Here is a 24,591-nt window from a genome sequence, read left to right as displayed (position 1 = left end):
TTAACAATTAATTTAACATATTTTTTTTATTGCAAGGTTAAATTATTAATTATATTTTAGGGAATTGATTTTGCTTCGCATAAAAGACGAGCATTTTAACAAGTCGAATCAACTTTATGCAATTCTGCTAATGAAGAACATAAAGTTATTGCAAACATGGTTGCTAATCATGGTTCCCAAGGCTAGTTGCTAAAACAAACAACTTATGCATTGAGCCTAAATTTACTTAATGAAACCATTATTTTGATATGGTCTTTTTCCAACCCCACCCTGTTCAATAAGATGTTTTCTACTACAACAATACTTAACCTAAAGGGACATTTCTCCATCCAAATAATCAGGTTAATTTGAGTCCTACCTTATTTATGTTAGTTGGTTAATTTACTTTTTTTGCAAATAACTTTGAAAAATTTCTAATCTTTTTTGTTACGTAGGGTTTAACAATTATTGTAACATGATTTTTTTAATGCAAAGTTCGATTGAGGTTGAATCGAAAAATGTTTGATCCAATCTGAACAATAATAATTGCAAACACTATCTACTCTTCAAACAAGTAAGGGACAATATGCCGACAGAAACCATTTAAAAGGACAAAGTTATTCTGATATAAGGTAAATTCTTACACAATTTTTACTGGTTTTATGTTGTTCTGGTTGAAGTATTAAAAGTTTATGTTTTTATCAACGATTTTTTTTTTCGATTTAGATAACTTTGTAATTAAGTTTCAAGATACACAAGAAACCAATTAAACAGCTAAACAATTCAATTTTAACAGGTAGCTATAAGAAAATTAAAAAAAATTTGTGATTTGTTTTGTTTTTATCTATTTGAATATGGAAAATTTATGTTAAATTTTATTTATTTTTACAGGCAAAGCTACATCGCCTAATTTGGATAAAAGGTTTTAACAAAAAAGCAATGAAGTTTAAAGTCATTTACGCTAAAGGGTATTAAAAATTTAAATTGTTTTAGCCTTGCATTCAAGACAAGCATTTAAATAATTTGGATCAACTTTGTGCAATTTTGTTATTGGGGAAATAAAGTCTATGAAAACATGGTTGCTAATTATGGTCACCCAAAGCTAGTTGCTGAACCAAGAAATTCATACATTGCTTAAACTCATCCAATGCCACCATTCCTATTAATATTGCGTTTATTATGTAACCAATCTCTGTTTGATAAGATGTTTTCTACTACAACAACACTTAACCTAAAGGACCATTCGTCGATCCAATTATCCAGGTATTTTAAGTCTGTTACCTAATTTATGTTGGTTGGTTAATTCACCTTTTTAGCAGATAACTTTAAAAAATTCTCTGACCATTTTATTTAAGTAAAGTTTAACAATTAATTTAACATATTTTTTTTATTGCAAGGTTAAATTATTAATTATATTTTAGGAAATTGATTTTGCTTCGCATAAAAGATGAGCATTTTAACAAGTTGAATCAACTTAATGCATTTCTGTTATTGAAGAAAATAAAGTTAATGCAAACATGGTTGCTACTCATGGTTTCCAAGGCTAGATGCTAAAACAAACAATTTATGTATTGAGCCTAGTTTGCCTAATCCCACCATTCTATTTTATACGATCTTGCAAGGTTGGAGTGAGGTTGAACCGAAAAATGTTTGATCCACCCTGAACAATATTAATTGCCAACACCTTTTTTACTTCTCAAACAAGTAAGGAACAATATGCCGACAGAAATCGTTTGAAAAGACAAAGTTATCACAATATAAGGTAAATTCCTAATAAATTTTTAATTGCTTTTATGTTGATAAAATCTGGTTGAAGTATTAAACGTTTATATTTTTATTAGCAATTCCTTAATTTATTTCAGATAACTTTGTAGTTTCACAATACATAAGAAACCAGTTGAACTGCTAAGCAATCCAATTTTAACAGGTGGCTAAAAACAAAAATTAAAAGTTTCTGATTTACTCTGTTTTTTACTTTTTAGGTATGGAAAATAAATTTTTAATTTTGATTTACTTTAACAGGCAAAGTTACATCGTTTAATGTGGATGAAGGCTTTTAATATAAAAACAATGAAGTTATAGCCTTTCAAACCAGAGGTAACTACAACTAATTTTGTTTTAATAGTTTTTAATGTTTTTTTAGACAAATAATAATATTTAATTGGGTTTAAAAATAAATTTTGTTTTTATTTTAAAAGGCAAAAAATGATTTCACACTGCGAGCAAGGCAACGTCTTTGACAATTTGAATCGGATCCACTTGAATCAAGGTGAAAGTTAAATTGACTTATATTTTTAGTAACATTTGTTTACCCAAAATAGTATTTTAATTGACTGTTAATTAATTTACTGATTGGTTTTTGAAGTAGCAAAAGTTTATGTTCTCTATAGAACCTTACCTTAGGCTGCTATGGCATAAAAGCAGTAGGAATTGGAATCCATGTTTGTAGTGAAGCTGAAAACTTAACCACTAAACCATGCTTGACAGTACATAACTAAAAAATATTGTGTTAAGGTTACAAAACTTTACACGTTTTTTTTTAGATTGCTGTATACTTAAAATGAAGCAATTAAAAAAACAAGTTTACTGTTATACTATCCAAAAAAAAGGTAATCTTATTTATATATCGCATGTGAGATGTTCTACTGTTTTAAAGTTATTTAAAAATTTTGATGTTTGTAGTTTACCATCATATTGCTTGTTCATCTGTGCTGATATATTTATGTTTTTTATAAAATCTAGTTTCTTGCCACCATACAGCCTGCATAGAAACTGTTGTAATATGGACACAACAATATTTTAATTTACCTGCTGGTTGTTAAACATAATAAAGTAAAATTTATCAGTATATGGAAATATTAATAAGAAATTTATTTTTGCAGGCAAAGTTACAATGCCTAATTTGGATTAGGGCTTTTAATATAAAAGCAATGAAGTTTAAAGTCATTCACGCTAAAGGTAATACCAATTATTAAACTTATTATTTTTTTAGAATGGTGTGTTAAAATTAAAGTAGTTTGGCATTGGATGACCATCAAACAATAAATAATTGGTCGAATTTCTTATAAAAATAATATTTAAAAAAAAGGTTAAAAATATTATTAATTAGAGTTATTAAATTTATTTCATTTTAACAGAATGGTTAAAGGAAAATCATTCCACAAAATAAAAAATTAAATTGTTAAATCTTCAACTGCTACAAAGTAAGTTTTAATTTACTTTTTAATTTTCTACAAGCTGAGCCTTAAAATAAAGAAATTCCTACGTTTATCGTTTAGTTTTGTGGTACTGTTCACCATACAATATTTATTTTGCTTTCGTCTTACAACCTTTTTTTGTTTTAGAGATTCTTCCAGGATGATAATTCCATTCAATATACATTTTAATCCATGATGTAAACTTCATTTGCTACATATTCCATTCCATGAAGTGAATTTTATTCACTACACTATCGAACCTCAGTGGTGTAATGCCTCATTAATTAAGTTAATTAACTCTATCCCTTTTACTATTTAAACTCTTCTTGTTAATTTTCACCAGGCTAAGATAGCTCTAACGTTTGTTGCTTCGCCTCCTGGCACTTTCCAATCTTTCATTAACTGCAACATTGTTGCAACTAAGGCCACTTAGGAAATAGGGTTAAATGGAAGGGTCATGTTAGGTTAGGATAAGATAGTGGGGGCCATTAAACTGTAAACTAAACTAACTTAAATAACTTTGATAACTTGTAAGTAAATATCTGTAGAGGACCAGCCTCAAATTGGTTTTTGTAATTTTGCAGCGAACTGGATGTATACGGAATACGCCAAATATTCGATTCAGATAACCGTTCGCAATTTCCGCCGCTCTCCATCATATTAGTTTCCTATCTGGTATGATCGTTTTACTACCTTTCTAACTTAAAGTTTGGTCAAGTATTTTCCATGCTTGGGTTAAACTTATTCTTGTATGTAAGTCTTTGCAGGGCATTAAAGGAGATAAAAGATTTTGGATGAAGTCTTCAATTTTATGTAAAATTTTAATTTATTTTGTCGTAAATGGTTTTTAAAGGTTTTTAAAAGTTGATAGTTGATAATTTGTGTTGTTAATTTTTGCTGCTGTTGGATTTTTATCGAACTCTGGCCTTAAAACTCGGGATCGAAGATGGAAAATAACAAACTCGGGACTTAAGAAACTCAGGACGGAAGATGGAACAAATAAAGGTTGGTTGCTATGATAACCACAAATGTGGTGTCATAGTTCAAGTTAAATTCCTTCAGAAAAGAAGTTTAACTTAAAAAAAATTCTTTTAGAAAAGAATTTTAAGTTAAAAAAAATTCTTTCAAAAAAGAATTTTAACACTTGATGTGTTTTAATATCACTTATGTGATATTTTATGTTGCGAGTTCGCTTGAATGAAACATTCATTCTTAGTTCAATTCTTTCATATAAGAATTTTAATTTCGCATCGATTCCGACGCTTCGCGCTCGCTTGCAATTCCGTCGTAAGTAGTTGCGTTAAGAGAAATCAGATAAATTAGTTTTAGAAAATCAATAGAGAGCAAATCAAGATAAATTAGTTTTAAAAAATCAAAAAAAAAAAATTTTAAAGTTTTAAAAAGCTAAAAAAGTTTTAAAAAGCATTTAGTTTTTTTATAGATTACAGCTAGACAATTTGTAGACTTAAATATTTCCAAGTAAGAAACATTTTGTTGTTAGCTCGGTGGTTTAGGTAATTTATTTAGTTTAGACTTTTAAAAAACTTTCAAGAATCAACAATTTCAAGTCGTCTTAACAAATTTTCAAGTCATCAAACTTCAATTTTATTACTGGCATATTTTTTTAGCTAATTAACCTCTTAACCATTTTATTTTTTCAGCTCTACAGGCTAACTAATATTAACCCCTAACCATTTTATTTTTTTAGATTTACAGGCTTAGTAACATTAACCCCTAACCATTTTATTTTTTTAGCTCTACAGGTTAACTAATATTAACCCCTAACCATTTTATTTTTTTTAGCTCTACAGGTTAACTAATATTAACCCCTAACCATTTTATTTTTTTTAGCTCCACAGGCTAACTTATTACTAAAATTAATTCTAACCATAACAAATTTATTTTTCTAAAAGATTTCAGGTTTTGAAGTCAACAATCTGAACTTGGTGTAAAAAATATTAATTCAATCATCACAGTATATTAGTATTACAGTTTAGTTCAGGTTATCTCAGTTTATTCGTTCTTAGTGGTTCAGAACCAATCGCGGTCAGACTGATTTTGTGCTAAAAGGTACAACCACCGAGAGTTAGTTTTAGTCCGCCGTATACATCCAAAGGTTTTTGCCGGGTTTTATGGGTTTCTGATCTTTCCTTTATCTTGAAGACTCCCATAAAATTTCGGTGTTGGCCTAGAACTAACCCATTGCTTTCTGGTTGACCTTGTCGTGGTGCAATGGCTTATCACCAACAAACCAGAAGGACCTGGTTTTGATTATAACAAAACAATAATTTTAAAATTGACTGTTAATAATAAATTTTGTCAAAACCAGGTCAAATACTTGTTAACACATTTTTATAAAGACAAAAAATACCTTTTCAACAATTTATTCCAAATTGATCAATATTAATTTCCTTTTGGAACAATAGAAAGTCTACTTCTAATTTTGATAAAAATTTTAAATTAATGTTAATCTATGTTTTAACATTTTTATTAAATTTTATATTGTTTCTCGTTTCGCTAAAGCCAGTTATGTCAAGCTGGTAATGTTACAATAAACTTAAAAACAAAAAGAATTTGTTTGGGATTTATTTATAAATTTTAAACTAAAAGTAAATCCAAATAGTGGGATAATTCCTACAACCATTTTAAAATGATTTTCAATAAATAAGGGGGTTAAAATAAGCAATGCTGCTTTATTGTTAAGCTTAATACAGTGGAATAAAAAACCAACCAACTAAAAACTCTGTTAGAGAAGTATTTTTAGGATTGTGTTAAAAAATTTAACAGTAGTTTTTAATAATTAAAAAATATGTGGGAAATACCCTTTAACCGACAAAGAAAATTATTACATCATTTAGATTTTATTAAACAGCCCCACCTAACGTACAGTCGGTTGCCATGGTAGTTATCCCAGCGTAAATGAGATTATTATTTTTGTAAACAAAGTTATAGCGAGAACGTGATTGGCAAATTATCAACAATATAAAATGGGTCCATCGACTGTCATTGAAGTTTTTGGACTTTTACAAAATGAATCATTTCACATCGCAAAATCATGCGTGGAGGTAAATTAAAAAAAGAACACATTACTGTCTTTAGCAACAGATAAAAAAGTAAACGATCTTATTAATAACAAAACCAAAATGAAAAGTTACGGTCAGGCGCTATTTCATAATTTTATATTAAGGATCTACACATGAAATTCAAAGGAAAAATTGATGCTCCAATTGTAAAAGCAATGTTGGAATGTGAGTGGGATAGGTTTGTGGAAAGCAAAAAAATAGTAAGGCTTAATTTTGTGTAGGCTAGTGTTTTACTCTTTTTTATTTAGGTTTTTACACACACATTAATGAAATTAAATAAAAAATATACAATACATATTACAATAACGCGATGGAAAAAAAATCCAATGATTTAAAACACACATAAGTAACTTAAGGCAAAGTTGTTTTATTTGTTTTCATGTGTTTGTCAGGAATTAAAAGGAGACATGTGGTCCTTTTCTGAGCCGGTCATTTGCTTTGTTAATGGTAGTTTGATTGGAAACCAAAAAGAACTTTTACAATGGGCACAAGATGAATACAGCTATGAAGACTTTCGACCAGCTCCTTTATATTCTGCTATGGCCAATGAGGCTTACAATGAATATTTTACAGACAGCAAGGTCTCTAATAAAGTGTTTAATGAATCAATCATTTATAGTATATATTTTAGTATATATATTTTGTTTTATGGATGTGCATTTGTTAACCTTACAGCCTAAAAATAGTGTAACATTAGTTTCGCCAAAGGCGCTACAACATGAAAGCATTAGGGATCAAACCCAATACCTCATGTAGTGAATTTAAGTGTTCTAACCACAATGACACGGTGCTTGTTATATAAATAATAATATCTAAATACAGGATTAATTTTAAATTAACAAAGTCATACTTAATTATTTTTTTATCAAAGATCGACCAAAAAATAATATGTCCTTTTTATTAAAATAAATTATTTTTAGCACAAATTTGTATATATGGACATATCAATTGATGCCTCCTTACAAGGCCGCCTTTTATTTGAGTTGTTTTCTGATGTTTGTCCTAAAACCTGCGAAAACTTTCGAGCATTGTGCACAGGTGAATGTGGCAATTTACCAAGTGGATTGAACTTAAATTATACAAACACCCCGATACACAGAATAATCCCCAATGGTTGGATACAGGGTGGGGGTAAGTAACTTAACATACATTGTTCGTTAAAAAAGTGTTCAAGCAAGATATTTTGTGAAAATTAAAATTTTTTTTTTTTATTTAGATATTCTTCACGGAAGAGGAGATAGCGGTGAATCGATTTATGGAGAAGTATTCGAAGATGAAAATTTTTCTGTACCTCATACTACCAGAGGTATGCTAGGTATGGCCAACAAAGGTAGGCATACAAATTCCTCACAGTTTTATGTCACTTTGCAACCAACACCGTGGATGGACTCCAGTTATGTTGCATTTGGGTTAGTATATTATCACTATTTTTTGTATTGACAATAATTTAAAAGTCTTAGTAGCAGATTCTTTTAATTTTTTTTTATTTAGAACACTAATTGAGGGAACAGAACTGTTAAAAAAACTGGAAAATTTACCAACGTTTAATGAAAGGCCAAAGGTTGACTGCAGAGTTATGGCATGTGGAGAATTTGTTCCTGGTTTTTAGTAAACATTCAATTTTATATGTTATTGAATCACTGTTATAATGTATCAATTATGTTGTTTTTTAAATAAATTCTATCTTGTTTCCATGCAACACTAAAAAATATATTCAACCTAATTTTTTTAAAACCTTTTGTATCTTTTTAAATAATTTGATATTATGTCTGTTGGTACCAAAAACGCAGTGTTTTTTTCTCTAATTCATAACTTAAAACTTTAGGAAACTAAAAAGGCAGTACACAAAAGGCTGTTGATATTCGTTTTATTGGTGAAATTATTATATTAATGCAAAAATAAAGACAACCAACCACTAATATTACTAATAAAAACCTATGCTTAAAATTTATAAAAACTAAAGTTTCATTGATAATTCAGTTAGTTAGATACACACATTTGCACATATGTAATTACTACGCTTTTTTAAATGATTATTAAAAAATTATTTTTTATTTGGAATTGGGATAGCATACTGCCTTTATTGTGGCAAGATAATCTGGCCCAGGAGGTGGTTTTCTATGACTTCCTGGCTTCATAAATTTTGCTATCCATGGTGTATCTTTTTGGCGATTAAGCCAATCCTTTAATAAAGGTACAGACAGTTATTATTTTTAGCTGTTCTATTTTTTGTTATTTTATTTTGAATGGTTTTACCTTAATGCAAGAAAATCCATCCAACATTGAGTCGTCATACTCCAAAACTAACAAAAGTGATTCAGTAAGCAAAACATCTGCCAAAGTTTGTTCTTGACCATCTATCAAACTCTTTTTTTCTTTGGTCAGTAACTAAAAACATTTAAATAAATAGTAAGAAAAATACAATTTTTTAACCCTTTTTCATATTATAAATGCCTTATTGCACCTTTTCGAAAACTGGAAAATGCCTTTCGTGAGTTTTTGTTCTGTATTGTTCTAATACAACCTTCTTATTGTCCCCCATGAATGGGATTCCAACTAATGGAACACTAACATCATTAATTGACTCTACATACATATCAATTCTAAAAAAAATAAAAAGGAAAAATAACAATAATCCCCTTACAGTTGGTGGTAAAGTGCTTTGTAATTAATTTAAACTAAAACATGATATTAATACAAATCACATCTACAATTTAACTATAAAAACATTTAAAAAAATATATTTTTACAATGCTGCATCTTTATCATTTTTTCCATACAAATTATATTTTCTGGCCAAATATCTTAAAATTGCTTGGGTTTGGCATATATTCATTCCATCTATGCCTAAAACAGGAACCTAAAATAACAATAAAATAATATGTTGTTAAATAAAAATTATTTTAATTGTCATATAATATACTTTAACAAACCTGTTTAAACAGTAGTTTACCCTCATCAATAAGACCCTCAAATTGTTCTCTAGTCTTTATGAACACCTCTTCATACTACAATATTTTTTTTATTTTAATGTGTTTAACTTAGATTACAAGAAAACAAATATAGTTGCGTATGAACAGTTTTTACTATTATAAAAAAAAAACAATTTAGTAATTACATTATTTTACACTTTTAATGGTGGTTTTTCACACAATCGCTCATGCGTTGAGTGAGAATAGGATGATCTTAACTTTACCTATTAGGTATTATGCAAGCAAGCCTAACTAACAAGATATACGTTTAACATTTTTAAATGACATATTTATAGGGTGCAAAGGGTAGCCGCGAAGTGAACCTATAACACGTGCGTTAATCAGCCAAAATAGTCGCTCATTGTTAAACGTGACGTCAAAAAATTATAGGACCAATGAACGTATATATACCATCAATGATATGACTTACTTTTCTGCGTTGGTATTCACTATTGCGAAATGATTTAAATTTTTAAAGAAATATATTTCTAATCAAATAATTGTTCACCTGAACATCGCAAGCAGCAAGCATCCATCTTATTACTTCTGCCCTACCTCGTCCGTCAAAGTAATAAAGAATTGTCATTTCGTTTTGTGGACTAATTTTACAAATCAGAATGTATTTTATTGCGCAACTACAGTATTTTAGTTAAAGCGTTAAAGCCAGTATCGTTCATCAAATAACAGTAAAATTTCCACTGAAGGTACTTATAATCGGTTTCTATTGTTTGTTTTAGCCTGTTTAAACAAGTAGGCATTATCGTTTATCAAGTTTTAGTATAACCACTTTAAACCATAGCTATTAAACTTGTCTATACCAGTTTGGTGGTTTTGTTTCATTATTTTAGGATTTATTTATGTATATTTTTATTGCCAGGGTGCTTTCTAAAAATAAGTTAATATACTTTGTCAAATTGTTAACTCCCAATCAACATTTTTTGGTAATTTTTTTAATAAAACAAAAACAGTTCGAAAAACTCGGGCACCGATTGCATTATATGTGGAATTCGCTTTAACAACCGTTTAACTATTTAATTATAAAATGATTTGTGATATTATATTTAGTTTAACAACATACTACATTTAGGAAATATTGTCAAAAAATTTTGGTCACTGTTAATTTTTAAATTTGGTTAGATTTTAAACATAATTGTTAAAAGAAATTAAAGGAAAAGGTGTTAAAAATAAGCTTTTATTTTCTAATTAAAAATTTGTGTGTAAAAAATTAAAGCAAGTTCTTCCTAAATTAATTGAAAGTTAAGTTTGATATGATTTTTTATCTATAAACAAATGGTGTCAGATATTTGCAAAAACAGCTGTTGGAAATGTATATAGTAGGGAAACTCCCTGTACAACTCCGGATATAACCGGTCAAAATCTTGTTTACTTGACTCATTTGATCCGTTTTATCTTGATTATCACAAACCTTAGATTTAATAAATAATATTTATCTCCAACAAAAAAATTCCAAACGTTATTTAATAAACTTTTTTTTTAATAATTAAAACGAGGATAAACATTTTGTTATGTTGTTTCTATTGTTTTTATTTAAACGGTTGTTTTTTCAAGATGTTTACGAAATGCTTGGCAACCAATTCAAGCTTGCACGCAATTCAACTTTATTATTTAGAACCGTTGTTACATTGTGGGTACAACATGTTTATGTATTAAAACGTAAATCAGTATTTTCTACCATTTTAATACGATATTTTTAAACTAGTACGGCAAATAGTTTAATTACATTCGGAAAACCAGCACATTCCGTAAATCGTCAGCATAATTTTTGAATTGTCTAATACATTAATTAGTAATTAAAGCATATCGAAAAATGTTAAATATTGGATATCTTACTTTTGTTTCGTCTATTGCATATTTAGGCAAAACTGAGATATTGAAATTTTGTTAGAAAATCTGTTTTCTGAGTAAAAAAAAACAATAAAATGACTTCCACACTGGATCAAATTGGTGATGGACCCAAACCTAAATCAATGATGCGCGCAAAATTTTGGAGTGACGAAGTGGAAAATGCTTACAGGTTTCAGGCTGCTGGATATCGAGACGAAATCGAATATAAAATAATTAAAAAAATTGAGCCTGAGCGTTGGCCTGTGCATCCTGGTTATGTTAAAAAGCTGCAGCGACGTGATGGTACTTTCTATTATTACAACCGTAACCGCGAATGCCAAGACAAAGAAGTACACAAGATAAAGTTGTACCAATACTAAACTTTTTTTCAAAATAAAGACTTGTTTGCTTCCTATTTGCCAAACAATATGATGTTTTTGTCACTTGTACATAAGTTTAAATAGATTTTTAATAAAAGCTATATTACAAAAAAATCTGTTGTGCCTTGTTTATTTGAAATTTGCTCAATACCTTTTGCCTAGTTTATTTAAAGCTTACTTGTTTAAATATTGGTGTGGACTTACTAGCTTACGTAATTTATTTTAAAGTCTTAACTTTGACAAAAGTCAAAATTATTAAATTGCCAAAAAATGTTTTAACATTTCTCCCCCTGAAAATTTATTCTATATTTAATGTTGCAACCCTGTACAATATTTTATAATATTAAATACCACTGTAATTTTTTTCTTTGATTTTGTTTTTACATTTTGTTTGTTGGCTAACGCTGCTTTTTATGGTTTTTATTTTCTGATTTTTATGATAAATTTAAGCTTTAAACTTAGTTGTTTTATGTTTCAGGAAAATTATGCTGATTAGGTTATGTAAACTGTATGAGGTAATGATCTTAGGTTATGTTTAATCTGAGAAACAATCTATGATGTAAAAGTAAGATTTAAATATATTTTTTATTTTATGGAAATTGTATATATAATATAGTTAAAAGAAGTTTTTGGGTAGGTAAATAATTTAGTTATGGTAAAACAAAAATTTATAAATTTTTACATATTTGCTTTGGTAACTTAATTTAACCAATAATCTACCATATATTATGATTTACAATGTTGAATGTTTTGTACTTGGATTTTGTGTGACATGTAGCAAGCATGTAAAGTTTAAATCATGCGATTGTAAACTTCCTGATATTGCTTTAAAACTTGTCGGGATGTCCACCTATCTTTTGGCAATTTTCGTTTACAATTTTTATGAATAGGTTCCAATAGTTTCAGGATTCCTTTCATTTCTGTTCTGACTTTGTATTTAAGTTCTCCACCCAAGAATATTTCACTAGTTATGTCAGGAATTTTCCAAACATCCGATTTTATGTTTACTTCGATTTGTGAGTGTTTCTTCCTGCATTCCTCAACTGTATATCTTTGTTCAGGTGCTAGAAATGATGTATTTGACATTTTGCACTGTGGTTCAGCCCTAAAAATAAGGTATTAGTTTTGCCATTAAAAAATTTAAATAAAAAAATTTTATGCCCTTACAAGGCAAAATAGATTACTGTGGTTGATTTTAATGAATTATTAATTAGATATGTCTTAAGTGTTTTGTTGTTACTGGCATTTGGCAGTGTTGTTTTTCAGTGGTTGGTCGATTGGTAGTTCATCTACATCATTTAGGACAATTTTTTTCTCATCTGTAGCTAAAAATTGTTCCAAAGCCTGTTAAAATAAAATATGTAATAAAAACTAATGAGCATATACTAAAGTTGTAATCAAGGATTTTTTATAGCTTGTCAGATTTGGTTTTAATGTGGACCTAATTAATATAATTTAAAGTAAACCTGTTTTGCGCTGTGTAAATCACAATGTACTTTAGGTGGCCCACTTTCATAATGCAAAAACACAAAACCTTCAACCACTTGAATAGCTAAACTAAATACTTCAAGTGAAGATAAAATCCTAAAATCACGCTTTCCCATAAACTTTCTGAAATCTTTATATTTCGCACAGTTTTCTGTGACTAAAGCTGTTTCATTCCCATTTTCACAATAACCTACAACCTAAAAGTTTTTGCATAGTATTTATTTTTAAATGCAGTGTATATATATATTTTTATTAATATATTATTAATTAGTAAAAGTATATTTTTGTGGTGATTGTTTAATTATTTTTTTCATAAAGGTATTATAAAATGGTAAATGAAAGGTCAATAGTTTATTTTTTGAATATATTCTTTGTAAGATATTCAAGGAAAAATATTTACTTTTATAACATGTTTACTTGGTTGAAGGTTTATTAGATTTTTAGCACCATGCCTAACTCTAGTTGTGATTCGTTCACGGCTAAGTAAATTCCATCTTGTTATTACTAATGCAAAGCTAATTGAATTAGTCCAGTTTACTAGGTAAACCTGTAAAGAATATTGAGTATTTTCATAAATTGAACTTTTTAAAGTTGTTTTAACTTTTTATAGGTTAAATATAATTTATTGAAAATTGCGTTTTTATAAACTTTTAAACATTGTTGTCGAGAATATTGCAATGGTTTAATAAACAACTATTTTATAGGGGTTTGCAATATATTTAACTAGTACCTGCTTTCCTATTCCACCTCCCATTGGCTCAACATTTTTTCTCATTTTAGATATTTCTTCACATTTTAACCACTCCCTACAATCATTCATTCCATCAACTTTAAAAAATCCTATTTTGCACAATCCATTTTCCAGTTTTTTAGGTAGCAAATTGTCTTTGTTTTGTGCCTCTTCACCCTGCGTTTGAGATTTATTCTTGACATTATTTTCATTAAAAATACCTGCAACTGCCTGGTTTGGGTACATTTTACCATGCTTTTCTTGCAAAAATAATCCATATTGCATGTTCATGTATTGCAGGCATTTCTGTACTGTGCATATCATCAGAATAACCATTACAATTATGTAACCTGTTTTCAAACTTTTCATTTTTAGCAGACTGTTTTTTCCATAACAATTTGCTTTTAGACTTACTATCACACTGGGAAATCTTGTCTAGTTGGATTGGTACTCAACAATAGGCCCTCAGGCAATTTCTTGTTCAATTTTTTATGTTTACATTCTTATTTGAAAAAGAATTTGCCAGTAAATCAGGTTTTTCTACTGTTTTTTTTAACTTTAGATCTTTTCTGTAAAAAAAATGAGAATAAATAACCAAGTTTTGATCAGACAATGTTATTGTAAAAGCAAGATACTAAACACATATTTATAGCAAATTAATAGTTATTTTATGTTTTGTGTGACTGTGCGTAAGTCTTTTATAGTTGTTTAAATTTCAAAAGAGACTAAGGTATTTCCTTTAAAACTAATTGTATTGAATACTCTTGTTTTTAAGAATAACAAATTAATAGTTATAACAAGTTTCGTGTGATTTTGCATAGGTCTTTTGTAGTAGTTATGTAATTTAAAAAAAACAGAGGTTTTAAGTTAAACCTCATTGTATTAAATATTCTTTGTTTTAGATATGTTCCAGATAAGTTTAAAATGTTTTTTTATATTATTATTTTTAGAAGAGAAAGATTTGTTTAAAAAAATAAAACAAAACACCCAAATTTTTCTAAAACCCATAACTTTATGTAATCAGAAGCTTAGTTAAAAATAAACACACTTAATAAAGACTCTAAGAGAGATGAAATCTTCGAAATGTTTTTTTTTTTTTTTTTTTTTATTTTGGGATACAAAGTTAAAATAAAGTTGCTCAAGTTTTAGTAACGTTTGTACTTTTTAATAACTGAGATTGCCGTTTTGCTTTTAACTTTGCTAGAAGTTGTAAAAATACTTTTTCATTTCCTTCTTTAAGTTTCTTATAAATTTCTTGGTACTTAACTAATACTTGTTTTGAAGTCCATCGTTCACTTGGTTTTTCTTTTATGCAGTTAGCATGAACAGGAGTAAGCAGATAAAGGACGGGACCCAAATCTTTGCTTAATAAATTCTTGTAATCTCCCCCTGTCAATATTTGTAGCGTTATTCCAGGTATTTTCCAAACGTCAGACTTTATAGTTGGTGTAATGGGAAATTGAGCGTTAAGTTGATCAGTTATGATGCACTGCGCATCTGTGTACCTTTGTTCAGGCGGGTAAAACCATATCATGTTAGTGCAATGCGCCACATCACCAGACCTGCATGGTAAAAATATCTGTTAAGACTACATTTTAAAATATTTCCAGTGCAGAAATTAAATCAACTATTTAATTGCCCATTCTATTGATAGTAAATGTTGTAACATGCCTACCACTTGCAATTAAAATATGCTTGTGATAATTTAACCGCACACTCAAGACAGCATTTTTTATTTTAAGTACCTTTAAATTGTGATACATAAATAAATTGTTTTTAAAAAAGAATTATTAAAAATCCGGCAGCGTGGTAAGAACAATTGCTGCACTACACATAAGGTCGTGGTTTCAATCCCCACTGAAAAATAAGTAACTTATAAGAATATTTGTTAGCTAGTGTCATAATAAAATCTTTGTATTATGTATTTACTTGCAAATAGCAGTTTGATTTTTGATGGTTGGTCTATTGGTATTTCATCAACGTCATTTAAAACAACTCTTCTGTCATCTGTTACCAGAAATTGCTTTAAAGCCTACACAAACAAAATTAAGTAGTTTTTTTGGGGTTTAAACGATTATGTGTGTAAATTTTAATTTTCTAAATGGTATGAACTGATATGAATGATTAACTACATTAAATTTTTAATAATAAACTAAATAAAAAAAACCTTACTACCTGTTCAACAACATGTAAATCGCAATGTATTTTAGGTGGCCCACTTTCATAATGCAAAAACACAAAAGCTTCCACAACATTAATGGCTAAACTAAACTTTTCAATTGAAGTTAAATTGGTGTATTCTTTACTTTGTGTAAATTTTCGTAAATCCTTAAATTTTTCACAGCTTTCAGTTAACAGATATGTGTCATTTCCTTGCTCACAGTATCCAGTGACCTTGTACAACATAAATATTTCGGCAATATGTAAAAAATTTCAAACATAAAAAAATTTTTTGTATACTTTTTAATTTTTATTGTTTAACACTTTTGCCATATAATTAACCTACTCAAGACTGTTACCAAATAATTGTGATTGTTTTAAAGTAATTACTTGTATAACATGTTTGCTGGGTTGCAAAGCCAATAAATTCTGTGCTCCTAGTCATGTTCTTTGAGCCATTGCTACGGGATGTGAAACATTTTTTCGATTGACGCTTAATGCAAATTTAATTGAATCTTTCCATGGCACTATGAACACCTTATGAAATTGCATTATTTAAAGCATTTTATAATATAATTAAATCAAATAATAACTTTTAAAAAAAAATAGTAACTTTAAAAAAAATTTGAGTTTACCATTTTTCCTATTCCAAATCCTTCGCTGTTGTTTATTTTTTTTACTATTTTCAAAATCTCTTCACATTCAAGCCATTTTATGCAGTTTTCCATTTCAGCAACTTGAAAATATCCCTTTTCACATATTGGTTTTATTTTTGCTTCATTTGGTTCAATATTTGTTTTTTTAGTTGGTGTTATGACTTTTGGTTCAATGTTTGTTTTTTAGTTGGTGTTATGACTTTTGGTTCAATGTTTGTTTTTTTAGTTGGTGTTGTGACTTTTGGTTAAATATTTGTTTTTTTAGTTGGTGTTATGACTTTTGGTTCAATGTTTGGTTTTTTAGTGGGTGTTGTGACTTTTGGTTCAATGTTTGTTTTTTTAGTTGGTGTTACGACTTTTGGTTCAATGTTTGGTTTTTTAGTTGGTGTTTTAACTTTTGGTTCAATGTTTGGTTTTTTAGTTGGTGTTGTGACTTTTGGTTCAATGTTTGGTTTTTTAGTTGGTGTTATGACTTTTGGTTCAATGTTTGTTTTTTTAGTTGGTGTTGTGACTTTTGGTTCAATGTTTGTTTTTTTAGTTGGTGTTATGACTTTTAGTTCAATATTTGTTTTTTTAGTTGGTGTTATGACTTTTGGTTCAATGTTTGGTTTTTTAGTGGGTGTTGTGACTTTTGGTTCAATGTTTGGTTTTTGAGTTGGTGTTATGACTTTTGGTTCAATGTTTGGTTTTTTAGTTGGTGTTGTGACTTTTGGTTCAATGTTTGGTTTTTTAGTTGGTGTTATGACTTTTAGTTCAATATTTGTTTTTTTAGTTGGTGTTATGACTTTTGGTTCAATGTTTGTTTTTTTAGTTGGTGTTATGACTTTTAGTTCAATATTTGTTTTTTTAGTTGGTGTTATGACTTTTAGTTCAATGTTTGGTTTTTTAGTTGGTGTTGTGACTTTTGGTTCAATGTTTGGTTTTTTAGTTGGTGTTGTGACTTTTAGTTTGATGTTTGGTTTTTTAGTTGGTGTTGTGACTTTTGGTTCAATGTTTGGTTTTTTAGTTGGTGTTGTGACTTTTGGTTCAATGTTTGGTTTTTTAGTTGGTGTTGTGACTTTTGATTCAATGTTTGTTTTTTTAGTTGGTGTTATGACTTTTGGTTCAATGTTTGGTTTTTTTAGTTGGCGTTAAGACTTTTGGTTCAATGTTTGGTTTTTTAGTTGGTGTTATGACTTTTGGATTGATATTTGTTTTTTTAGTTGGTGTTGTGACTTTTGGTTCAGTATTTGTTTTTGTATTTGGTGTTGTAACTTTTGGTTTGATGTTTGGTTTTTTTGTTGGTGTTATGACTTTTGGTTCAATGTTTTGTATTTTTATTGTTGTTTCATTATTTAGTATGCTTAAATTTTTAAATGGTTTGGATTTTTCTAAATGTAAATGACTTGTTGTAAGTGCTTTATTAGTCATGTTTAATTTGTATATATCATTATCATTAACGTTTTTTGTAGTCAATGTAGCTGAAGTTGTTTTATGTTTCTTTTGAAGATTTAAGATTTTTTTATATTGTAGATAGTTATGCAAAACACTTATAACCAAGACAATTGTAAATAGCATCAAAAAGCTTTTAATTGCTAACATTTTGCTAATTCTTAAATATTAAATTTAATCTAGGTTCCGCCTTTTAAGGTCTGTCTATATATTAGTAGACTTTTTTATTTAAACTTTATTTATTTAACACCTAAAATTAATACTTTCTTCAATTAATTTTAAACTAACATAATTTCACTCAAATAATTAATAAAACTGCTAAACAATTCTTTACAGTTAAGCTACTAAAATCCTTTCATGTAGAATTCCAATCAATATCCACCTCTTTCGTCTATGGTAATGCATCAGTAGGTTTTTATAACGAAATGCACTTTGTGATTTTAAGAAAAAAATGCAGTAATTTGCATAATTTGTTGTGAGTTTTATGATTATAAATGACTAAACCTGAAAAATATGTGTCATTGTAATTTTGTAAACCACTTATAATTTTAATTTTTTTAATAATTTTTTTATTAATTAATTGCATTTGCAGATTTAATGTATTATTTTATTATTTTTTTGTATTTTTTTTATGAGTTATATTTAAATATATTCCATCCCAACATATTTTAATTTAAAAACAAATCATTTTTACAGACAACCTTTAAAACATCGATATTGTTTTATTTAAAATTTTATTTATTAAAAATGGGTGCGAGTTCTGAAAATCAAGCTTCTGAGATGGTGGACAAGTTGTATGAGTTTCGTGACAATTTTGTCGCAAACCAAGGTCTAAAACACATTCTTGATAAACCTAATTTGGTCAAGCAAAAAATGAATGAAACAATTTCGTTGCTGGCCAGCCTAGAAGTGTCATGCTCAAAAACATTTTATCTCTTGCAATTGGGAAGAGCACTTAATGTGATGCCTGAATACAACCCAGACTGTGAGGAACATTTATCTAAAGTTGTCAAACGAAACCCATCCATTATAGAAGGCTGGAACGCTCTTGGTGAAAACTTTTGGAAGAAGGGGGATATCACTGCTGCTAAAGACTGTTTTGAAGGTGCATTAAAGCGCTCGAAGGACAAAGTCTCTCTGAGATCCTTATCAATGGTGTTAAGACAAATCAAACCAGTCAAAGCTGGTGATAATGAGAAGTTAGTTATTCAAAGTGTTGAATATGCTAAGCAAGCTGTGGAAATGGATTTGAATGATGGAACTTCTTGGTATATTTTAGGGAACGCATACTTGTCACTATTTTTTACAACAGAACAAAATGAAAAGGTTATTTTAAAATTTTATCTGTTGTTAAAACTGATTTTATGCTATAGTACTTTTATTTTTTATATTATTTGCCTAATTTCATATTTGTGTTTGGTTATTAACATTAAGTTTTGTATAGGTTTTAGCATCATCTTTAAAAGCTTATTCTGAATCCGAAAAAGTTGACAAATCATCTTTGCACAATCCTGATCTACACTTTAACAGATCACAAGCTTACAGGTAAAAATTATGTTAGCCTTTAGTACCTAAAAAAAAATTATTTTTAAACTTGTCATAATTTATGAATTGGAACCATATTATATGATATTAATAGCTTTGTAAAAAACTTTGTTATTAAATAAAAAAAATGTTTCTTAGATTTGAAGAAGAGTTTCTTCTTGCCTTGAAAGGTTGGGAAACAGCTTCATCGTTGGACCCAACATGGTCAGAACCTAAAACCAAATCTCGTGATTTAATTAAATATTTGGACAAAGTCAATGAACTTGTTGAAAAAAGAGGAAAATTAAAGGGAAAAAAATTACAAACGTTGATTAAATCGATTAAAAATTCTGACTTGGGTAAGTACTAAGTCAAAAAAAAAACGATTTGCAAAGTTGTTTCTAAGATTCACTTTTCAATATACATTTAAATTTTTTTTTTTTTTTTTCTGTTTTAGGACCATATGCTGGTGGTTCATACACCTTGAACAATAAAATAACCGTTCTCGAAAATTTACCTTTATCAAAATTAAAACCTGGACTAAATTGCGAAAAGGTATGATTTAAAATAAATGGCACCAGCTATTTGATGAATGTTTTAACATAATTTTATACACACATTAAGTGTGTTATGTCTTATAATAAAGTATTGCATATTACTAAGGGCAAATGAAAAAATATAACACTTATTTTAGGTTCTTCTAGGCCGTGTTGTATGCAGTATGGCTGATGTTTCTTCCGTGCCTTTTACTATTGCTATTGTTGATTCGGAAGGAAAATCATGTGCAGTAACCATATACAATCTTGCTCAGGTATGGAGTACACTCATACATTTTATAGTTTATACAATTTTGTAAAATATTATTATTACGAATACGTTTTAATGTTTGTATTATAAGTTGGTAAAATTAACGTAAACTGAAATTATTCATTTTCCTTGTTCATACCACAGAGCAGTTTTAACGTTAAACTTTTGTTGACAATTGTGCATTAATATAATACTCTTTAAATAATTATAATTGTATTTCGAAGATAATCAAAAAAATGTGTGTAAAATTAAAATAAAATTTTTTTTAGATAATTATGTTTTCTTGATGGTAACTTTAAAAAAATTATTATAAAGGGTTGACTTGATAAAAAAAGCTAATATTGTATCAATAACAAAATCATATTTTGTACGTTTCATGCAGTCTAAATAACGTTAAATCCTACGATGAATCCTCTGTGTAAAACGTTTAATTATTTGTATTTTAAAGGGTAAGGGAATGATTATCGGAGACTCGGTCGCAATTCCAGAACCATTTGTCACCAACCAAGAGTTAACGTGGGGAGAAGGCGACCAATCAAAAACGTGGCAGTTTTGCAGTATTCGTGTTTCTAATCCAGTTGTGCTGGTCGTTAACGGCAAAAAATTAACGAACGAACATTTGGGTTTCGTTAAAGCATCGCTTTCTGTAAACAAAAACTAAATGAAACGTTTAAACACTAGTACAATCCTATTGGGATTTCGTGAAAATTTTCAAAAAAATCTTAAAATGAGTTTTTTTTATATGTTGTCACTTCAATTTATATCTTAGTAAAGCTTAGTTCTGTGAACATAAATATGCATGCCATTTCGTGTACACAAATGTTTTGTTTTTGTAATAAAATTTATTTCTTGGCTAATTTCTGATAAATAGAGAAAAGAGTTATGCAAAATAGAATAAAATATAATAAATAGGCTAAAAAAATTGTAATTTTTGTGGGATTAAGAACATTAAAATGATATTCTTAAACATACACTTCTTGCGTGAATTATAGTTGGTGAAACCGATAATTACAAAAAACACCCCGGATGGGACTCGAACCCACAATCCTTGGCTTAGGAGGCCAATGCCTTATCCATTAGGCCACCGGGGCTGTTGTTAACGAAGTGTTCACAAAAATAGCAATGCTTTAAACTTTTTTAAACAAAATAAAAATCCGTAGGCAACTATTTGGTGTTATCTTAATTGTTCAACGTCAGTACTGTAACGTAAATTGCCTGATATATATTGTTTAATAAGCCGTTGTATATTTAACAGTATTTTATTGCGTAACAGTACGTACAGTCGTCCACAACTCGTATCACGAGTCAATACGTTTTAACAAACAAGTTACGTGGTACAGCCCAAGTGATAAAGAGAGGGTGTAAACACGTGACTATAGGTGTAAACACGTGATAAATGCAGATGACAGCTTCTAGTAAATAAGAAAATGGCGGATTCGTTACACTACCTAAGGCTTGTGTTTACAAACAAAGTGGTCTTTTGTTCTAGAATTGGGTAAAACAGGAACAGTCAATTATGCTTTGCAGGCGAAAGCTGTTAATTTATGTATCGTACGTTTCCTTTTAGTTGATTAAGAAATGTCAACATTTAGTTGTCAAACTAAATGTATAAATGTGGGCGTTTAAAGTTAATAATGTGCAAATATTATTTAGTTTTAAAAAAGGTTTAGGTAATAACTTTGTGCTAAAGTTTCAATAGAAAACATAAAAGAAAAAGACAGTTTATTTAATATTGCATTCGTCAAACAGCATATTTTTAAGTACATAAACCTTTTTTAATGGTATAAAATCATTAATAGCAAATACTACCAAAAAACATTTTTAAATGTGTTAAACGAGATATAAAATGTAACTATTTTAATTGTGGAACTGGCGCTGCAGGCTATTTAAACAAATATGATTGGTGTTTTGTTTACACGTTAGGAGAAGTATAACACGTTTAATTTAAATTAGAAACAAGTTAAATAAGAAAAATTTTGAGTATTTACCAATAAGCCCTTTAGCATTTTAACAAGTCGTGTGTTGTTCAGCTATGTGGTCTTTCTGCATTTTTTAAGCAGCTTTAATTTTTGTAAAACAAAGTTTGTCTTATAAAATGCGCATGATTATTAAAAAAATAGCGCTATTAAAATCTGACTTTAACTTATTTAAATGTTCTTCTTAAACTTTATTAGGTTTTTAATAACTTTAACATTTGATGTTTGTCCAACTTTGTATTTGGTATTTAGTTTAACTTCTTCTTTAAGTATTTTATAAACTTCCTTATAACCCTCTAACACTTGTTTTGATGTCCATCTTTCGCTTGGTTTTAATTTATAACATTTCGCATGAATTGGCATAAGCAGACGAAGGATATAAAATAGATCTTTTTTTAATAATTTCTTAAAATTTCCCCCTGATAATATCTTCAGCGTAATTGACGGTATTTCCCACACATCAGATTTAACTGGGATTTTAGCGCCATAGACTTTAGTTTCGCGACACTGTTCATCCGTATATCTTTGTTCTGGAGGGTAAAACTCTATTTGTTTTCCACAATGCGCAACATTTCCAGAACTATATTGTGAAAGCATAGATTAAAGCTTAAAATAAGTTAAAAACTTGTGGCATTTTTAAACATTAACTAATTTTCTAAATATTTACTAGCAAAATGCGGTGTGATTATTGAAAGATTGATCTATTGGTATTTCATCAACGTCATTTAAAACAACTCTTCTGTCATCAGTTACCAAAAATTGCTTTAAAGCCTAAACGCAAAAAAAAGTTAATTGATTTTAGTGGAAAATTAACAGTTTTTTATAACTGAAAAAATTAAGAAAATTTTTATTTTATTTTTAACACCTTAAATTTAAATTCTTACTGGGTTTAAAGTTTTCACCTGTTCAGCAATATGTAAATCACAGTGAACTTTAGGTGGTCCACTTTTATAATGCAAAAACACAAAGGCCTCAACCATTTGAAGGGCTAAACTAAGTTTTTCGAGAGAAGTAAGATCGGCATAACTTTCACTTTTAATAAAATGTAGTAAATCCTTATTTTTCTCACAGCTTTCAGTAACTAAGTAAGTGTCACTCGCAAATTCACTATATCCCACAACCTATTGTGTAACTTAAAAAAGTTAAATTTATGGTTTTAATAAAAACTTTTTACAGTTGCAGTAGTATGTTTAAAAGGCAGAAGGTTAGCTTAAGTAAATTTAAAAAATGTGTTATTGATTCCTGTCAAGTATATGATGAAAACATAATGGAAATTTAGGTTTGCTTTTATTAAATTTATTAATTTGTAACCCTTTATTCATAAAAAACTGTTGACTTAGACAATTTTTAATAAAATTTACTTGTATAACGTGTTTGCTTGGCTGCATAGCTAATAAGTTCTGTGCTCCTAATCTGGTTCTCTTTGCCATTTCCGCAGAGTTTGATATGTTCATTCGATTAATACTCAACGCAAATTTAATTTAATTTTTCCATTCTACTATATACACCTGAACATTATTCTAATATTTGCAAATTTTTTTAAAATTTTAATACAATATAATTTTTTTTAAATTAACATTTATACTAATCCGATTATAGAAAGATTTAATTAAATTTAAATTTTATAAAAGTAATAACTATACCATTTTTCCAGTTCCTAAACCCGATTTCTCCGTTATTTCTTCTTTGAATTTTAAAATATCCTTACATTCTAGCCACTGTGTGCATTTTTTCATTTCAGCAACTTTAAAATATCCCCTTTTGCAAATAATTTTATTTTCTAACTTTTTTAATCTTTTTCCTTTTGATATTTTCATTATAGGATTTTCTGGCCTAGTTCTTTCTTCTACATATTTCAATTTTGTCCTTTTTGATATTTTTGACATTTGAATTGTTAGATATTGTCGATAGTTTAGAAAAGCACCCACAGCAATTGCAATTACAAACTAGATTTATTTGATAAATAAAATATGGTTCGAAATCGTTTGATTTTTTTTTATAAATATATTTTATTTAGTAGGTTTATTAAATAAATTATAAATTTAAATATTAACTTTTTTTAATTTAAACCTAATTTTAACAAACGAACACGCATTCATTGATATTGTAATATAAAAGTAAACTAAATTTAAAAGCAAAATACCGATCTTAATTTTTGGTAATCAAACGAGTATTAAAATATAATAATAACAAAACAATTAAAAAAAAAATTTACACATTTTTTACTTATACTTTGACATTTTACTTAAATTTTCAACCAATTTATTTTACATTAATGGACAGCAAAAAGGACGATTTTTGACGGCGACCAAAACGCTATTAAATTATTCAAGCGTTAAACTAACACTGATTCGTTATTTTAT

General features: G+C 28.3%; 7 protein-coding genes and 1 non-coding gene across 9 annotated transcripts; 3 read left to right on the top strand and 5 right to left on the bottom strand.

The window, feature by feature from the left end:
• The first annotated feature begins 6,116 nt into the window (after positions 1 to 6,116).
• Positions 6,117 to 8,208, top strand: LOC145750558 (putative inactive peptidyl-prolyl cis-trans isomerase-like 6). Its single transcript, XM_082566628.1, has 6 exons — positions 6,117 to 6,241; positions 6,364 to 6,459; positions 6,652 to 6,840; positions 7,180 to 7,390; positions 7,476 to 7,668; positions 7,751 to 8,208. The coding sequence occupies exons 1-6, from the start codon at positions 6,164 to 6,166 to the stop codon at positions 7,866 to 7,868; spliced, it is 885 nt and encodes a 294-aa protein (XP_082422754.1). The 5' UTR covers positions 6,117 to 6,163; the 3' UTR covers positions 7,869 to 8,208.
• On the bottom strand, positions 8,117 to 9,958 carry LOC145750568 (glutathione S-transferase alpha-4-like). The gene is made up of 6 exons (XM_082566639.1): positions 9,740 to 9,958; positions 9,193 to 9,267; positions 9,010 to 9,119; positions 8,724 to 8,862; positions 8,516 to 8,647; positions 8,117 to 8,442 (listed from the first exon to the last, which is right to left on the bottom strand). The coding sequence occupies exons 1-6, from the start codon at positions 9,815 to 9,817 to the stop codon at positions 8,311 to 8,313; spliced, it is 666 nt and encodes a 221-aa protein (XP_082422765.1). The 5' UTR covers positions 9,818 to 9,958; the 3' UTR covers positions 8,117 to 8,310.
• Positions 9,959 to 11,112: 1,154 nt separating this feature from the next.
• LOC145747221 (meiosis expressed gene 1 protein homolog) lies at positions 11,113 to 11,948 on the top strand. The gene has a single exon (XM_082564908.1). The coding sequence runs from the start codon at positions 11,172 to 11,174 to the stop codon at positions 11,454 to 11,456; it is 285 nt and encodes a 94-aa protein (XP_082421034.1). The 5' UTR covers positions 11,113 to 11,171; the 3' UTR covers positions 11,457 to 11,948.
• An 84-nt stretch (positions 11,949 to 12,032) lies between these two features.
• On the bottom strand, positions 12,033 to 14,237 carry LOC145745991 (protein O-mannose kinase-like). Its single transcript, XM_082564552.1, has 5 exons — positions 13,675 to 14,237; positions 13,345 to 13,491; positions 12,923 to 13,141; positions 12,697 to 12,800; positions 12,033 to 12,561 (listed from the first exon to the last, which is right to left on the bottom strand). Exons 1-5 carry the CDS (start codon positions 14,041 to 14,043, stop codon positions 12,249 to 12,251), a joined length of 1,152 nt encoding a protein of 383 aa, XP_082420678.1. The 5' UTR covers positions 14,044 to 14,237; the 3' UTR covers positions 12,033 to 12,248.
• A 248-nt stretch (positions 14,238 to 14,485) lies between these two features.
• LOC145764019 (uncharacterized) lies at positions 14,486 to 17,900 on the bottom strand. Its single transcript, XM_082575584.1, has 8 exons — positions 17,876 to 17,900; positions 16,769 to 17,586; positions 16,470 to 16,673; positions 16,225 to 16,275; positions 15,850 to 16,068; positions 15,604 to 15,706; positions 15,426 to 15,531; positions 14,486 to 15,236 (listed from the first exon to the last, which is right to left on the bottom strand). Exons 1-8 carry the CDS (start codon positions 17,898 to 17,900, stop codon positions 14,813 to 14,815), a joined length of 1,950 nt encoding a protein of 649 aa, XP_082431710.1. The 3' UTR covers positions 14,486 to 14,812.
• Positions 17,901 to 17,960: 60 nt separating this feature from the next.
• Positions 17,961 to 21,109, top strand: LOC145744380 (tetratricopeptide repeat protein 5-like). 2 transcript variants are annotated; one of them, XM_082563409.1, is made up of 7 exons: positions 17,961 to 18,396; positions 18,618 to 19,247; positions 19,366 to 19,466; positions 19,605 to 19,804; positions 19,903 to 20,000; positions 20,140 to 20,256; positions 20,701 to 21,109. In XM_082563409.1, the coding sequence occupies exons 2-7, from the start codon at positions 18,669 to 18,671 to the stop codon at positions 20,911 to 20,913; spliced, it is 1,308 nt and encodes a 435-aa protein (XP_082419535.1). In that variant the 5' UTR covers positions 17,961 to 18,396; positions 18,618 to 18,668; the 3' UTR covers positions 20,914 to 21,109. The 2 variants fall into 2 exon arrangements, with proteins under 2 accessions (XP_082419535.1, XP_082418770.1); XM_082562644.1 differs by having other exon boundaries at positions 17,961 to 19,247.
• A 161-nt stretch (positions 21,110 to 21,270) lies between these two features.
• Trnar-ccu (transfer RNA arginine (anticodon CCU)) lies at positions 21,271 to 21,343 on the bottom strand. Its single transcript has one exon. It is a non-coding gene; the product is annotated as a tRNA-Arg (tRNA).
• A 916-nt stretch (positions 21,344 to 22,259) lies between these two features.
• On the bottom strand, positions 22,260 to 24,114 carry LOC145764009 (protein O-mannose kinase-like). Its single transcript, XM_082575574.1, has 5 exons — positions 23,872 to 24,114; positions 23,131 to 23,349; positions 22,896 to 22,999; positions 22,439 to 22,808; positions 22,260 to 22,295 (listed from the first exon to the last, which is right to left on the bottom strand). Exons 1-5 carry the CDS (start codon positions 24,112 to 24,114, stop codon positions 22,260 to 22,262), a joined length of 972 nt encoding a protein of 323 aa, XP_082431700.1.
• Between the last annotated feature and the right edge of the window lie 477 nt (positions 24,115 to 24,591).

This window comes from Corella eumyota, chromosome 1, assembly GCF_963082875.1.
Source record: "Corella eumyota chromosome 1, kaCorEumy4.1, whole genome shotgun sequence".
In the NCBI taxonomy this organism is placed as follows: Eukaryota; Metazoa; Chordata; class Ascidiacea; order Phlebobranchia; family Corellidae; genus Corella; species Corella eumyota.
Note: the sequence above shows the minus strand (reverse complement) of the source record. Positions and strands in the feature narration are given on the sequence as shown.